A 16,232-nucleotide genomic window follows, 5' to 3' on the forward strand; every position below is an offset into this window, starting at 1 on the left:
AGTCCAGGGCACACAGACAGCTCCAACTAGTGTGACTGGCGCCCATCGATCTCTCGCTGCACACCCGGCTTTTCCACTCTGGGTCAGTCAGGCGCCGGAAACTGGGTCTTTTCTCCAGGCTGCAGAAAACTGGGTTGCTCTGCCTGCCTGCATCGCATGGGGCCAAGCCGTGTGGCCGTACCCTGACCCTGTGCCTGGACAGTTGGATAAGCTCAGTGCAGAGCTGAGCTCCTGCTGAGGAAGGGAGGGAGCATGTGCAGAGGGCGGAAGCTGCCTTTGTTGTTGTTTAGTCGTTTAGTGGTGTCCGACTCTTCATGACCCCCTGGACCAGAGCACGCCAGGCCCTCCTGTCTTCCACTGCCTCCTGCAGTTTGGTCAAACTCATGCTGGTAGCTTCAAGAACACTGTCCCACCATCTCGTCCTCCATCGTCCCCTTCTCCTTCTGCCCTCCATCTTTCCCAACATCAGGGTCTTTTCCAGGGAGTCTTCTCTTCTCATGAGGTGGCCAAAGAACCAAGCTAGACAGCCCCAAAGGTCTGGGCTCAGCAGAAGGCAGCTCCCTCTGTTTGTTTTAAGAGGGGTAGCAGTGGGGGACCAGGCGGCACAGAACCACAGTCCCATAGCGTCGGATGGGGCCCACAGGGTCATCCATCCCAACCCCTTGCAACGCAGAACTCACAGGTGAATCTCCGCTGCGCTTCCCAAAGAGGAAACCCAGACACGTGTCTCCATAAAACTCTTTTATTGATAAATAAAGGTTAAAACTCTCTTTCTGGCTTTCCCTGCTCCCTCCCCCAGCCCTGGTGGGGGGGGTGTCCTCACCTGCTTCCTTTTCTTCTTAGTCGACGACACCACGGAACAAGGCAAGACATCCTCTTTCATCGCTACTAAAGGGAACAAACTCTTGCTGGAGGGCAGCCCCCACCCTTAGGGGATGGGAAAGCAAGTCTGGAGAGGGGGGAATGTGGGGGCAGGCTCTTTTCTAACACTGAGGCCTCAGCAGACCAGAGGAGGACACAGGTTGGGGGCAGCGGGGGGGGGCATTGCATATGACTGTGCCCCAGCAGGGATATCTGTTTGTCTTTCCTTCCCCTTGGGGGTGGGGGGAGCAGAGCAGACAAGAGAGGCCCCCATGCTCAGCTGCACCACGATTCCTGACCCATGCAAAGTCGGCGACTGGGGGGAGGGAGCGGCAAGGCACCTGCCCCACTGCAGCTCCCGCTGAGAATTGCACGTGCCTTTTTTGGGGGGGGGGGTCAAAGGTCAGCCTCCCCTCCCTCCGCCCAGCACGCCTACAAGTCTATGGTGTCGCTGCTGACGCTGAGGGCATCGATTTGGCGGCACACGTCCATGAACTCCTCCTGCAGGAGGGCTGCGTGTGGCCCCCGGGGCCCCGAAGACGACGACACCAGGGATTCTTGGGAGAGGGGAGCCTGGGGCCAGCTCTGGCGGCCTGGAGGCGGGGGGCTCCCGCAGGCCGGCGAGACCCTCTGGGGGCTTTTCCCGGGGCTGGAGCTGAGCACGAGAGAGGTGTCGTCCGTGGAGTGTCTGTAGGGGCAGGTGGAGCAGGTGCTGCTGCCGCCCTCGCCGCCCCCCCAAGGCTCCGGGGACGAGGAGGCGGCGGTGGTGGCTCCGCTGGCCCCTTCCCCGCTCGCCCCCCAGGACCGGGCAGGCACCAGCTCCAGGCAGGAGGCCGTGCGGTAGAGCTCGCTCTCTGCAGACGGCTCCCGGGCCAGGCTGAGCGACAGGGTGCTGGAGGGGGCGTAGGGAGAGCCCCCGTCCTGGAGGAAGAGCCCCTCGCTGCACAGAGCTTCGTCGATGCTGCGCCGGAGGTCGATGGGCGAGGGGGGCTGGAAATCGGCCGTGGGGTCGCCAGCCTCCACGGCCACGCTCAGCACGGAGACGGCTTTGGCGTCGTCGGCCTCCCCGGCAGGCAGGGCGTAAAGCGGGAGGTAGTCGGACTCGCTGCGGGCGATGGTGTCGCAGACCACCAGCTTCTCATGCTGAGACAATGCCCACTGGAAGTTGTTGGGCAGGAGCTGGGCCTTGGCAGCAGCGGGGTCCGCAGAGAGGCAGCAGCAGCGGGCGCAGCAGGGCGGGCGGCCGGCTGGAGAGGAGCAGAAGGTGGCGTACAGCCCCAGGAAGGCCAAGGGCAGCCCCATGCCCGCCTCGCAGATGCGGCAGGCCAGCTGCAGCCCCCACCAGGGCCAGGGCCCAAAGAGCTGGGGGCGCAAGCCGTAGCCCAGGGCATGCAGGATGGCATAGGTGTGCAGGCTGGCGCTCAGCAGCCCAAAGAAGGCGGCCGGGAGGGCGGTGTGGGCAGCCTGCCTCCACTGGCGGGTGTCGGCGAAGGGGCAGCGGCAGGCTGGCTGCGTGGCGCTCTTGAGGTCATAGATCTGTGCAGCGTCGGCTCGCGCCCGGCAGTGGAAGATGAGGAAGGAGACGGAGAGCAGGGCAGCCAGGAGGGCGAAGGCGCCTCGCGAAGCCAGGAGCAGGAAGGGCAGCTGGTGGAGGAGGTCGGTGGCCAGAACGGCCCCTGTGGCCACTGAGAAGTGGAGCAGGACCAGGGCGGCCAGCAGGCAGGGGTGGCGCAGGCCGGAGGGCGAGGAGTGCTCCAGGCGGGCGCGGCGCGAAAGCAGCAGCAGGGTGGCGGCCAGGGCCGAGGTCAGGCAGGGCAGTGCCAGGTCGTGGAGCAGCCGCAGGGCAAAGGCGGGCAGCAGCTCGAGGTGCCCGCAGGCGTCGCCCAGGAGGAGGGCGGCTCGCCCACCGCCAGCCCCCAGCAGCAGCAGCTGCAGCAGCGCCAGGGTCTTGCAGCCGGCAGGGCAGCGGCAAGGGAGGCCCAGTAGGCCCAGCAGGGAGAGGAGGGCCAGGAGGGCAAAGAGGGAGCCTGCCCCATAGACATGAGCCTCCCAGGCCAGGCCCCACTCTGCCAGGGCCACATCCCAGTCGGCGTGCAGCGGCACAAAGAGGGGCAGGGCCGGCGAGAGCAGCGAGGAGGCCGGGGGTGAGCCGGGGTCGGGCAGCGGGGAACCGCAGTCATTCAGGAGGTCAGGTGGGCAGCCTGGCAGAGCCACGAAAGCCCCTTCGCTGCCTGGAGATGCGGAGAGGCTGCTGGATTCGGAACCTATGGGGGGAGAAGGAGAAAAGGAGGCGGACTGAGAGGTTGGTTTGTTCACCGGGAGCGAGTCCCTGAAAGCCCCATCGTGGATCCCACCCAAAGGATGGCAGGAAACTGCCAGACCTGCAAATGTATTATGAGACAGCCTGTTTGTGTTAGTTAAAAGAGTGGATTATATTGGATAATGCAGACATCCTGGACTTAGAAGGTCATGATTTTAAATTCGGCTGGCATGAATGTCTTTGTTATGGGAAGCCAAAAATTTATAAAAAGTTTTATGATCCATATTATTAGGAAGAATCTGTATAAAGTTTGGGAGAAATATAAAGATCTGCTGGAAAGGAAAAGACCTTTATGGCTATCTCCTATCGAGGCCATTACTATTAAGAGAGTTAATATGGATAGACCGTGGGCGACTTACAAGTAATTGCTGCATTTTATGGGGGGGTGGGACCCAAACTGAAATCAATGGAAAATGTAAGGAGCCATGTTATGGATTTGTTACAATCTCACCAGTTACATGAAATGTTTAAAATAGATAGGAAAAATGGTTTTTTTGGACCAAAGCTTACAATTTGAAAAAGAGCTTCTGCAAAACAAATAAAAACTTTTGTCTACAATGTACAATCTGTTATTAGGTTGGGAAACAAAAGACGAGCTTGTGAAAGCCTCAGTGACACACCGGGCAATAGATATAGGACACAATATAGATTTTAACCTCCGGGGGAAACTCTGGAAAAGTGACTTGAAATTTACAGCATGTTATTCTTTGAAGGAGAACTACCTGAAAATGATTCATAGATGGTATTTAACTCTAAGCAGACTTGTTAAGATGTATAAGACAGAATCAGGTAAGTGCTGAAAACTGCTGCCCAAGTCCCAGAGGAAGATTGTGCTCTCTGGGACTCCCTCCCTGCGCATCTCTGAAAAATATTGCCCCTCCTTGCTTTTCATGCCTCTCTTTCCAAGGGCACAGAGGCAGCTGGCAGCCTCTTCTTCTTCTTCTTCTTCTTCTTCTTCTTCTTCTTCTTCTTCTTCTTCCTCTTCCTCTTCCTCTTCCTCTTCTTCTTCTTCTTCTTCTTCCTCTTCCTCCTCCTCCTCCTCCTCCTCCTCCTCCTCCTCTTCTTCTTCTTCTTCCTCTTCTTCTTCTCCTTCTTCTTCTGTGATCCCTTGTAGCCGAGGAAGATGGTCTTCCATGAACATGCTCTTAACATATAGTTATGATGAATCTGGGGACACTTTTTTTTTGAAGCTGAGTAGAAACAGGGAGTCAGTAGTGGGGATGGAGAGGTAAAAGACCCCGCGCCCAAGCACACATGCATATCCCGAGCCTTCCCCAATGATCTGCCCCCTTCCCCCTTTGTTTTGACAGATCGGGAGAGACTCAGGAGTCGTGGGCGGGCGCCCGTTGCCCAGGAGGGGCGCAAGGCGTGCAGTCTCTCTGCCAGGCAAGGTGCAAAGCCCTTCTTTCACACCCCTGTGAAACATAAATGTGCAGTTTTTTTTTAAAAAAAACTGGGCAATGGCCATCTGGCTGCGCCTCCTGTGCCTCCTCTGATCAGTCAAAACAAAGGGGGAAGGGGGCAGGAGATCAGTATCACCGGACGTCCCCAGTTCCCCTTTGGCAGTGGCGGCGGTGGCAGCGGCAGTCAGCAGCCCAGAGCCGGCCTGGGAGCACAGTTGGCTCTGGCTGGCTTCAAGAGCTGCTCGCTGTTCACTGCCATGGCGCCCACCATTTTTCCTTGCCAGAAGTCCCCATATGATGTGTTGTGCACAAGACACATCATATGGGGACTTTTGGTGAGGAAAAATGGCGGGCACCACGGCAGCGAGCAGCTCCTGGAGCCAGCCAGTGCCAAGGCTGGTTCCAGGCTGCTGAGGCTGCCATTGCCACGTTTCCCAGGGACAGATTTGCAAATCGGGGGACATTCCGGGGACAGAATTTGTCCACGGACAGATTTGCAAATCCGGGGATTGTCCCCGGGAACTGGGAACGTCTGGTAACACTATCTTAACAGTGAGTCCGTAAGTGACTATGGGGGCCAGTTCTGGATCCACACATCCTTCCACAGTGGGGACATTGGTTTCCGGGTGGGAGCTGATCACAATGAAGGTTTGCCAAGCGTGCCTTCCTCTTAGCACGTTTCTCCCTTGCGTCCTGAGTTCAAGTGTCTTCAAAGCCCAGGACACCTTTGGTCAAGGCTGCTCTCCAACTGGAGCACTCGCAGGCCAATCAGTGTTTATACATTTTTTTTAGATTTGCCTTGAGAGAGTCTTTAAACCTCTTTTGTTGACCACCAGCATTATGCTTCCCATTTTTAAGTTTTTAAGTAGTCCGCACAACACGACCAGTCCAAGGAAGTTGATGTTGAAGAATCTTCGCTTCCACAGGGGTGATCTTTGCTTCTTCCATACTGATGGCTCGTTTTGAAGATTTGCATTTGAAGAGACCCTTTAAGGGCTCAAAGGGGAGGATTATTGGGAAGGAATTCAGACAGGAAGAAAGGATTCCCATTTGGCCTGAAACATGGGGGGGGGAGCATGTGGGGGGGAAAGCTATTGCAGGTGGGCAAGGACAACTGGAGAATCAGCCCCTCTGCAGGCTGAGTAAACCCACCCCAACTGACCTGGCAGAAGGGGACTGGGTCGACCCCCTGAATCAGTGGTCCTGGGATACTTCTGGTATTTGCACAAAGTCTCCTGCAATGCAGCCCTTTTCAAGGGAGCTGAGATGGGAGGTCAGCCAGGAGGTGGAATGCCTCGTCTGGAGCAACAGAGGCCCCCACCGGGTGCTGTTTGCAGAGGCCCTGGGCCTCTTCTAAGCACACAGGAAGCCAGAGCAAACACCCCCTTCTCAGTCCTGCTCACTGAGCTCCAGGCTCCTGCTCTTCCTGGACCAACAACAAATACCATCTCTTTAAAGCACATCCCCCCTCCCCACAAGAATCATGGGAACTGTAGTCCATCCCTTGCAGGACTTTCCAGTTCCCAGCAACCTTAGCAAACTACAGCTCCCGGGTTTCTTATTTTTTTAGAAGTCCTTCACACAGGTGTTCCATGGATGGCTATATGAAAAGACACCCTGAGCCAACAGAGATAGAGAAAGTTGAGAAAGAAAGGAGGAGGACTCGGTGTAAAATTTGGAGTGAATTTGGAGGGGAAAGCTGTCAAGCCTCTGGAGCTTTTCTTGGAAACAGAATGGGAGAAGCATTAATGGAAGAGCCTTTCCCCCAAAAAATCAAGATGGAAAGCCGTGGCAAATACAACAGGAAATGGAAATGCAGAGAGTCTTGTGTGGACAAAGATGGAAAGATTTATTACTGTTTAATATGGAGGAATGGTTGTTGAAGTTACTGGAGGGAAAAACTACAGTGGACGCTCGGGTTGCGAATGTGATCCGTGTGGGAGGCACGTTCGCAACCCGCAGTGTCCGCAACCCGCAGCGGCGCATCTGCACATGCACGGGTTGGGATTCAGTGCTTCTGCGCATGCGCAAAGCGCAGTTTAGTGCTTCTGCTCATGTGTGAGTGCCGAAACCTGGAAGTAATCCGTTCCAGTACTTCCGGGTTTCAGCGTGTCTGTATCCCGAAAACGCGCAACCTGAAGCGTCTGTAACCCGAGGTGTGACTGTATTGCTGACATTCAACAACAACATAACCCCTCCTTTTGGACTTTTTGTGTAAAAAGGGAAATGAATCAATCCATTTCGGTAAATATTGCCTACTAGAAAGTAGATCCGTTGGGTGCCATTCTAGAGTGAATATCTTGAACAATTTCTGTTATGTACCGGTAACTGACAGACGAAAAATCATTCTTATTTTTCTTCTCTTTTGTCTTCTGCTATTTTGGGGGTTTTCCTTTGGTGTTTTCTCTTTCTCTCCTTGCTTTTGTTTTTACTTAGAGGAATTTCTCTTACTGTATTATGAAAAGGCTTTAACAAAATCTTTTTAATGAAAACAACTCACGGAATATCAGCAACTAAAAACTAAACAGGCATCCATGCTCAGCAAGTACGATAAATTGCTACTCTGTTGTTGTTGAGTCGTTTAGTCATGTCCGACTCTTCGTGACCCCCTGGACCAGAGCATGCCAGGCACTCCTGTCTTCCACTGCCTCCCGCAGTTTGGTCAAACTCATGCTGGTAGCTTCGAGAACACTATCCAACCATCTCGTCATCCCCTTCTCCTTGTGCCCTCCATCTTTCCCAACGTCAGGGTCTTTTCCAGGGAGTCTTCTCTTCTCATGAGGTGGCCAAAGTCTTGGAGCCTCAGCTTCAGGATCTGTCCTTCCAGGGAGCACTCAGGGCTGATTTCCTTCAGAATGGAGAGGTTTGATCTTCTTGCAGTCCATGGGACTCTCAAGAGTCTCCTCCAGCACCAGAATTCAAAAGCATCCATTCTTCGGCGATCGGCCTTCTTGATGGTCCAGCTCTCACCTCCATACATCACTACTGGGAAAACCAGAGCTTTAATTGCTACTTGGTCCTAATCAATAAAAGCAGCAGCCAAGCTGTGCTCAGGATGGCTCTGCGCTCCGAGGGCTGTGAGTTGTTCCGTGTTCCGCTTTTACGGATGGTGATGTCACCAGTCGCTGCTGGGCGACCTCGGAACACAACGCCTGCTTGAGAACCTGGCTTTCTGCTCCAGTGGTGCCAGCAGGGAGAGATGGACGTCACAACCAAGCCCCACCAAGCCCCTCCAGCGATGGCCGTCTACGCCGAGAAACACAACATCTTCCAGCTCATGCAGAGCCTGATGGAGGACCTCCTGGTGTATCAGCCTGAGGACCCCATCAACTTCATGATCGCCCACCTGAAGAGGGACAACGACGAGGTGCCCAAGATCTTCGTCGTGGGGCCTCCAGCCTCTGGGAAGACGACCATCTCCCGCTGGATCTGCAAGCACCTGAGCGCCACGTACCTCTGTCCCCAGGACCTCATGCGCAGCAAGCTTCTCAAGAGATCCAGCGAGGCCATGGCCTTGCGGGATCAAAAGAAGCAGATCCCCAATGATCTGTGGGCCGCCCTCCTGGAGGAGCGCTTGAACGACGTGGACTGCATCAAGCTGGGCTGGGTGCTGGACGGCTTCCCCGAGACGAGGAGCCAAGCTCTGGTGCTACAGTCCACGGGCATCGCCCCTCGGCACGTGGTGGTCCTCTCTGCTCCGGACACCGTGCTAATGGAGAGGAACCTGGGCAAGCTGCTGGACCCGCTCACCCAGGAGGTCTACCACACCACCTTCGACTGGCCGATCGACTTCGCCGTCCAGAAGCGCCTGGTGAGGCCAGAGGGCGTTTCAGCACCAGCCACGGCCAGGCGCCTCCTGGAGAGCCACCGCAACCTGCCCGGCATCATCCAGGCGTACGAGGGGTGCCACAAGGTCATCAACGCCGACCAGCCCTGCGTGGACGTCTTTGCCCAGGTCCTGAATTTCGTCCAGAGCCGCCCGCACTCGGACGCCCCCTTCAGCCCCCGAGTGCTGCTCCTAGGTCCACCCGGCTGCGGCAAGAGCCTACAGGCCGCTCTGCTGGCCCAGAAGTACGGGCTGGTCAACATCTTCTTTGGCGACTTGCTGCGGGAAAAGGTGGCGGCCAAGACGGCGGTGGGTGAGCTCATCAAGCCCTTCTTTGAGAGCGGCTACCCGGTCAGAGACAGCATCGCTCTGAGCGTCCTCAAGGACCGGCTGTCGGAGCAGGACTGCCTGACCAACGGCTGGGTGCTTCACGGCTTCCCCCGCGACGTGGACCAGGCAGACCTCTTCAAGCACACGGGCTTCGAGCCAAACCGGGTCTTCTTCCTCAACCTGCCCACCGAGGTGGCCTTGCAGCGCATCTGCCAGCGGGCCACCGACCCCGTCTCGGGGGAGAGGTACCACACCATCTTCAAGCCTCCGGCCGACGAGGATGTGCACCAGCGCCTGCGGCGGAACCCCAAGGACGCTCCCAGCCTGGTGGAGAAGAAGGCCGACATCTACAACCGGCAGGTGACGGAGCTGGAGGACTACTACGAGGAAGCCATCTTCCTGAACGCGGACCAGGACCCCTACACCATTTTTGAGCACATTGAGAGCTTCCTGGTCAAGCCGCTGCCCGTCCAGAGGAGGTGAGCGATGCCAGATGCCGGCAAGTCTTGCACCGTGGGAGAGAGCAGCCGGGGAGGCTCAGCGGGGCAGGGGAGAGATCGATATTTGTAGAGTTAAGAGAATAAAAGTATTTTGTCTTCGAGTTGGACCTTGTTTCCGTTTCATTTAAACATGTGTCTGTGGCTTCCTGGGCTCCAGGGTATTCTCCCTTCTCCTTTCTCCTTCTCCCGCAATCCCTCATAGCTAAGTAAGATTGTCTTCCATAAACACGGTTTTAACAATGAGTCCGTAAGTGACTGTGGAGGCCTATTCTGGATCCACACGTCCTTCCACAGTGGGACCAGTGGTGAAGCTGCATGCTCCAGTACCAGGGGCAGAGAGCAGACGGGAGCATGGCTGGTGCGCATCCCGGGTGCCCGGTGCATGGGGGGTGCGTGATGCGTGTCTGGGGGGGTCGACCACATTGATACCCCCATCCCCGATGGTGCCGGAGCTGTGCACTCCCCTTGCCCCCTTCCTCCACCACTGAGTGGGGCACAGGTTTCCGGGCGGGAGTTAATCCTGGTGAGGGTTTGCCAAGCGTGCCTTCCTCTTAACACGTTTCTCCCTTGCGCTCTGAGTTCGAGTGTCTTCAAAGCCCACGACACCTTTGGTAAAGGCTGTTCTCCAACTGGGGCGCTCGCAGGCCAGTGTTTCCCAATTGTTGGTGTTTATACTACATTTTTTTAGATTTGCCTTGAGACAGTCTTTAAACCTCTTTTGTTGACTGCCAGCATTATGCTTTCCATTTTTAAGTTCAGAATAGAGTAGTTGCTTCGGCAGACGATAATCGGGCATCCGCACATGACCAGTCCAACAAAGTTGACGTTGAAGAATCATTGCTTTAACACTGGTGATCTTTGCTTCTTCCACTACACTGGTATTAGTTCGCCTGTCTTCACTGGCATTGGTTCGCCTATCCTCCCAAGTGATGTGTACAATTTTTCGGAGACATGTCTTGTAGTGATCTGCTCTAAAAGTTCACATCTGTTAAACTATGGAACTCCCTCCAGCAGGAGGCAGCGATGGCCACCAAGCTGGATGGCTTGAAAAGGGGATTAGAATGATTCTGGCTGTGAGTTAGATTTTGGCTCTGCTCTGCTCTCGACAGCCGGAGGGGGCAGTGCTTCTGAAAAGCATTTCAGGAGGGGAGAGTTGCTCTCCTGCTCGGATCCTGCTTGTGGGTTTCCCACAGTCAACAATTCATCCACTGTGGGAAGAGGATGCTGGACTAGGTGGGCCATTGGCCTCATCCAGCAGACTCTACGTAGGTTCTTAACCCCTGGGCCAGCCCTCGTCCTGCAGCAATCCTGGCCACGGATCGCCAAGCTCCTGCGAGCCCCTCCATCCTTTGGAGCCTGGAGCTCAGGTGAGCATCTTGGGACCAACTCTTCCTCCCTCCCATCTTCCCTCGCCTGCCTCTCTGACACTCTTACCTTGCTCTGGGGTTGGGTAGGAGCCCCCAGGTTGCTCCGCGGCGCTGCCTGTGACGTTCCACTTGGGAGGCTCTGGCGGCAGCGTGGATCCAAATAGGCCTGAGGAGAGAAGCGGAGAATTGAGAGGGGCTCGGGGGCGCTGCTCTCCTCTCTCCGTCCCGCCACAAGGCCATCAGGCACCTAGACCAGTGCCAGACCCTCCCAGACACTTGCAAAGCAGCTTAGAAGTGAAATAAAAAACTGTAAGGTCTTATATATAAAAGATAAATGTTCACAACTGCATATATAAACCACATGTCTGAAACCCCACAGAAAAAGTCCTGAAACCATTTTGTCCCTCCCAAATTGACCTCAAATATTTCTCTGCAAGGTCGCAGGAAAATAGAAAAGCCTCCCCATTGTCTTTTTCTTCACAAATCCTGCCTTAAGGCTATGTCTGTGTATGAATAGGGTGAGCCTGTGACCTGGTCCAGGAACTAAGTATTCATCATTACAAAAGACTGGCCAGGCTCCCCAGGCAATCCAATCAAGTGACCATTAAAAAGGTAACCTGGCAGACAGGAGGTAAACAAAGCACTCAGATTTCTGTTGTAGACCACCTTTTCAGTGATGTAGGTATGATGTTTCTGGGGGTGGTCTTGAGCTCCAGGGCAGGCAATTTAAAATGTCTATATAAGGGCGGACACACCTTGGTTCTGGGTCCTCCTCCTGCATGTGAGGGAGCACCCTGTTGCAACAGTTCAATAAAGATCAAGCTTACAAGCTGCTTTGCTTCTCGATATTCTCTGGTTGGCCTCTGTTCTTTTCTCTGACCGATGGAGAACCTACAAAGGACTCTATATGGGCTCCCATGTCCCCCATAAGGGAATAAGGCTAGATTTTTGTTTAATACAGAACTGTGGTGTTGGAAGGGACCCCCAAGACTCATCTAGTCCAACCCGCTACAATGCAGGAATCATGGCTGAAGAATCCCTAAGGAATCCCCTTTGTCTGGCCACGGAGGAGATGCTTCTCTACTCTGCCTGGCTCCATCGCGAGAGAGGCCTTGCTTCTTGCCTGCTGCGCCACGGCAGGCCTGGGCAAAGATGGCTGTGCCACACAGCCGAGCTGGAGAGGGAGCAGCTGCTTCAGGTAGAGCCTGGCATGGCCAACGGCTGTCAAGGGATCCTAGCCAGGATGGCCATGTTGTGCCCTCCTCAGCCGGAGGCTGTGACGTTTCTGCAGACCAGCTGCTGCAAACCACTGGAAGGTGCGAGTCGATATCTGCCCTGCTTTTGTTTCCCTGGGATCTTCCAGGGCTCAGCGTCATTCTGTGCCAACTCAATGGAGGCTGCTTGCTGTCCCACCAACCTCCCTATTGGAACCCAGCCAGCCCCCACCTGCCCTGCCCCCTTTGCAGCCAGTCCAGAGGGTGGCACGGCCTAAGGAGGAGGAGGAGGAGGAAGAGGAAGAGGAACATGTAATGGTTTGGCTCTGCTCTGGTGCCCCCTACTGTTGGCCTCCCAGCCTCCTGCCCTACCCCTCCCAAGGTGTAACAAAGGAAATCCCCTGGATTGCAAAAATAGACAAACTCTAAACAATCACAGGGAAAACATGGCTAATAAGAATCTTAGTCACAAGTATATTTCACAATTTTTAAACAGAAAATTCAGTTGAAAGCCTTGTTTGCCTCTGTGATATTATTTGACTACTTGTTTTAATTTGGTGTATGCAATTTTGATTGAATTGTACTATTTGTGACTCCATCATAGTTTAGAGGTCCCAGGCCCTAAGGAAGTCAGACTATCCTCCACCAGGGCCAGGGCCTTCTCAGTGATGGCTCCAACCTGGTGGAATGCTCTCTCCCAGGAGACCAGGGCCCTGCAGGATTTAACTTCCTTCCACAGGGCCTGTAAGACAGAGCTATTCCGCCTGGCTTTCAATTTGAACTTAGCCTGATCTTTTATTCCCCTTCCTTCCCTCCCCCTCCCCTTTTTATGAAGATTACCCGCTCTGGGATCCCACAGCTAATTCTCCCCTGGTCTCCTCACTGGCCCAAATAGGACTAATTTAGCCAGATAGCCCTGGGGATCATCTAATGTTTATTGGATGGATTTCCCCCCTAAATTGATTTTTGAATTCTGAATTTATTGTTATTCATGTTTTATTCTGTATCTTATGCTGTTTTTTCTTGCATCAATTGTTTTAAATTTGTTGTTAGCCGCCCTGAGCCCAGTTTTCTGAACCGGGAAGGGAGGGGTATAAATAAAAATTTATTATTATTATTAATCATAGATTTCCTGTTTAAAAATTGTGAAATATACTTGTCACTAATATTCCCTCCCAAGGGGCACCAGCCACCCATAAGAAGAGCCTGCAGGATCAAGCCAAGGGCCCATCTAGTCCAGAGACCTGCTCTCCCAGTGGCTGACCAGATTTCCCAATGGGGAATCTGCAAAAGGGATCCGAGCGGAGCAGCAACTCTCTCCAGCTCTGAGCGACCGAGAGGCAGAGCAGAGCTATTGAAAGCCTCTTTTGCCCCATGAATTTCTCCAACCCTCTTTTTAAAGCCTTCCAAATGGGTTGGATGTCACTGCAGCGGGGAGTTCCACAGTTCAACTCTGGAGGAACTCAGCAGGGAGGCGGAAGATGGGGCAAAGCTAGGAGGAGGCACCTCTTCCTAGTCATGGGCTCCAGCGCCCCCTAATGTTGGCCTCCCTCCCTCCCCTTGCAACAGATACTCACCCGGTCCCCCCAGTTTGCTGGCAATCTCCGAGATCCCCACCCGGAGCCCAGGGAGCAGCGGGTACCGCCTGGCAGCGCCGCCACTGCTGCTGTTGGGTGCCAGGCCACCCTCCTTGCCCAGCCCGGCCGTCAGGTCAATGTCGATCTTGAATTCCAGCTCCTTGCTGTCTTCGCCCACGGGGGCAGCCAAGGCCTTCTCCGTCAGCCTGGGCCAGAGCGTCAGCGGGTGCTGAGGGGTGGGTCCGGGGCCCGGGAGGTTGGGGTCAGCGGGTGCCAGGGGGCCACCCCAGGCCCACTCCCCCGGCCCAGGGGGGAGCTCCTCAGCAGGGATGCTAGCCTGCCACCCGGAGCCCCCCGGGGCCTCTGCCCAGAAGCGACTGGCGCCCGGCGCCTGGGAGTGGGTGGAGGCAGCTGGCTGGGCGGGGGGCTTTGTGCTGGCCGGCCCCTCGCCCGCCCGGCCCTTGCCTCGCACCTTGATCTTGAAGTTGAGCCCCAGGTTCAGGGACAGACCAGGGGCTTCGCTGTGGGTGGGCAGCAGGGTGGGGGTCACCGGTGGGGGGGTGGGGGACGTGCTGGGGGCCTGGAGCCCATGGCTGGAGTTGTTGTCGCTGAGCCCCGCCAGCTGGCGGGGGCCGGGAGGCGTCCCGGAGCCCAGAGGGGGCAGGCAGAGGAGGAGCAGGAACCTCCACATTGGCCTCCGTCACAGGCTCCGTCCAACGGCCTCTTGCAGGAGGAACCTGGAGAACGGAGGGGAGAGAAACAGGGTCAGCAGGACAGGGAGACGGAGGGAGGACGTCAAAAGAGGGGGCCGGATCTGGCCAACGAGGCTGGCATCACAGTGGGCAGCCACAGACGGGTGGAGCAAGGTGGGTGCGGTTTGCCCTGGGTGTCACCTCTGAGGTGTGTGAAGAAATGCTGTGTGGCATTGAACATCTGGGAGAGACACTGTGGCTTTGGTGTGTGCAAAAGGCTTTGGCTGCCAAAAGGTCCCCCTCAGCTGTAGGGTGGCCGGCAGACTCCTCGTTGCAAGGTGCATGATCCCTGCAAAAAAAAAAGCTCAACAACTCTGGTTCCCCTCCAAAAAATATGAAATAAAATCAAACCATTTTTGCAGGCAAAAATAAAACAAACATTTCAATGTGTATGGGGGAGACAAGAAATTTTCCACACCGGGTACCACCTGACCTTGCTACGCCACTGGCCACAGAGGTGGGGTTAGGGGCATAGCTGTCAACTTTTCCCTTTTCTTGCAAGGAATCCTATTTGGAATAAGGGAATCTCCCTTAGAAAAAGGGAAACGTTGACAGCTATGGTTAGGGGACAGCGACCCCTTTGCCCACTCTAGGCATCTAGTTAAGAGGGCGAAGCAACGATTGTGGGAGGCATCGTGCAGGGCACTGCCGAAATCTGAAACCCCAAAGTCCACCACTGGCAACCATTTCCCTTGCCCTGGGTGTCAAGGTGAGCAGGGGATGGGGGGCAGGTGCTGCAGGGCTCCACAACAATGATTGATTAATTAACTTTTTAATAATAATAATAATAATAATAATAATAATAATAATAATAATAGTATTTATACCCCCCCACCTGGCTGGGTTTCCCCAGCCACTCTGGGCAGCTCCCAACAGAATACAGTGGTACCTCGGGTTAAGTACTTAATTCGTTCTGGAGGTCCGTTCTTAACCTGAAACTGTTCTTAACCTGAAGCACCACCTGAAGCTAATGGGGCCTCCCACTGCTGCCGGAGCACGATTTCTGTTCTCATCCTGAAGCAAAGTTCTTAACCTGAAGAACTATTTCTGGGTTAGCAGAGTCTGTAACCTGAAGCATATGTTACCCAAGGTACCACTGTAGATTGGTACCTGGGTTTATGAACTTAATCCGTTCCAGAAGTCTGTTCTTAAACCAAAACCGTTCTTAAACTGAGGCGCACTTTCCCTAATGAGGCCTCCCGCTACCAGTGGCCTTCCACCATTCGGATTCCGTTTGTAGACCGAGGTAAAGTTTGCAAACTGGGACACTACTTCCGGTTTTGCGGAGTTCGTAAACGGAATTGTTCGTAAACAGGACTGTACTTAAACCGAGGTACCACTGTATTAAAAACACACCAAACATTAAAAACTTCCCTAAACCGCAAAATTCATAATATATATGAAAACTAAAACAAACTGAGAGTCCCCCACACACATCCAGCACATTTTAAAGGGCATCAGATATCCATCAGCCAGCGGCCTGGTTGGAGATGAAGGTTTTCACCAGGTGCCTAAAGGTGTTTGAGGAAGACGCCAGGTGATCCTTCCTGGGGAGAGTCGGGAGGGGGAATCTCTCTAGAGCAGGGGTAGGGAAACTAAGGCCTGGGGGCCAGATCCTGCCCAATCGCCTTCTCAATCCGGCCCACAGACGGTCCAGGAATCAGCTTGTTTTAACATGAGTAGAATGTGTCCTTTTGTTTAAAATCCATCTCTGTGTTATTTGTGGGGCAGAGGAATTCGTTCTACTTTTTTCAAAATATAATCCAGCCCACCACAAGGTCTGAGGGACAGTGGACCAGCCCCCTGCTGAAAAAGTTTGCTGACCCCTGATCTAGAGCACCACAGCTCCCTCTCCCTGACCCTGGAGTCTGGTCTGATCCTTATCACCTCCCCACATCTACCTGCGCTCTCTTTGGCTGTTTCTATGGCATGATCTGGGGGTTTCCCATGCCCACGCCTGGCCAGCTCCCCCATTTGCCCTCCCGGCCACACTCGGAGGCCACAGGCGGAGAGAAAAGCAAACCCCCACCTCTGTCCCCCTTCGCCACCAGTCCTTGGGCCAGATAATCCCTAGCAAGCAAA

At 54.7% G+C, this 16,232-nt stretch overlaps 2 protein-coding genes across 2 annotated transcripts in view; one reads left to right on the forward strand and one right to left on the reverse strand.

Moving 5' to 3' along the window:
• Positions 1-728: 728 nt before the first annotated feature.
• PRRT4 (proline rich transmembrane protein 4) overlaps positions 729-16,232 on the reverse strand; it is a 30,147-nt gene continuing 14,643 nt past the window's right edge. Inside the window, exons 2-4 of the mRNA XM_081022746.1 lie at positions 13,399-14,135; positions 10,675-10,773; positions 729-3,125 (exon numbers count right to left, since the gene is read on the reverse strand). Of these exons, the coding sequence (XP_080878872.1) occupies positions 1,294-3,125; positions 10,675-10,773; positions 13,399-14,089 (2,622 nt within the window). The 5' untranslated portion in view covers positions 14,090-14,135 and the 3' untranslated portion in view covers positions 729-1,293. The remainder of the gene's footprint in view (positions 3,126-10,674; positions 10,774-13,398; positions 14,136-16,232) is intronic.
• LOC308486323 (adenylate kinase 8-like) lies at positions 7,729-9,341 on the forward strand. The gene has a single exon (XM_081023081.1). It carries the CDS (start codon positions 7,784-7,786, stop codon positions 9,221-9,223), a length of 1,440 nt encoding a protein of 479 aa, XP_080879207.1. The 5' UTR covers positions 7,729-7,783; the 3' UTR covers positions 9,224-9,341.

Source organism: Podarcis pityusensis, assembly GCF_964106645.2.
Source record: "Podarcis pityusensis genome assembly, chromosome: 10".
Taxonomy (NCBI): Eukaryota; Metazoa; Chordata; class Lepidosauria; order Squamata; family Lacertidae; genus Podarcis; species Podarcis pityusensis.

Bases quoted from the DNA above. Each gene is read 5' to 3' on its own strand.
- LOC308486323 (XM_081023081.1), top strand. From the start codon at position 7,784: ATGGACGTCACAACCAAGCCCCACCAAGCCCCTCCAGCGATGGCCGTC.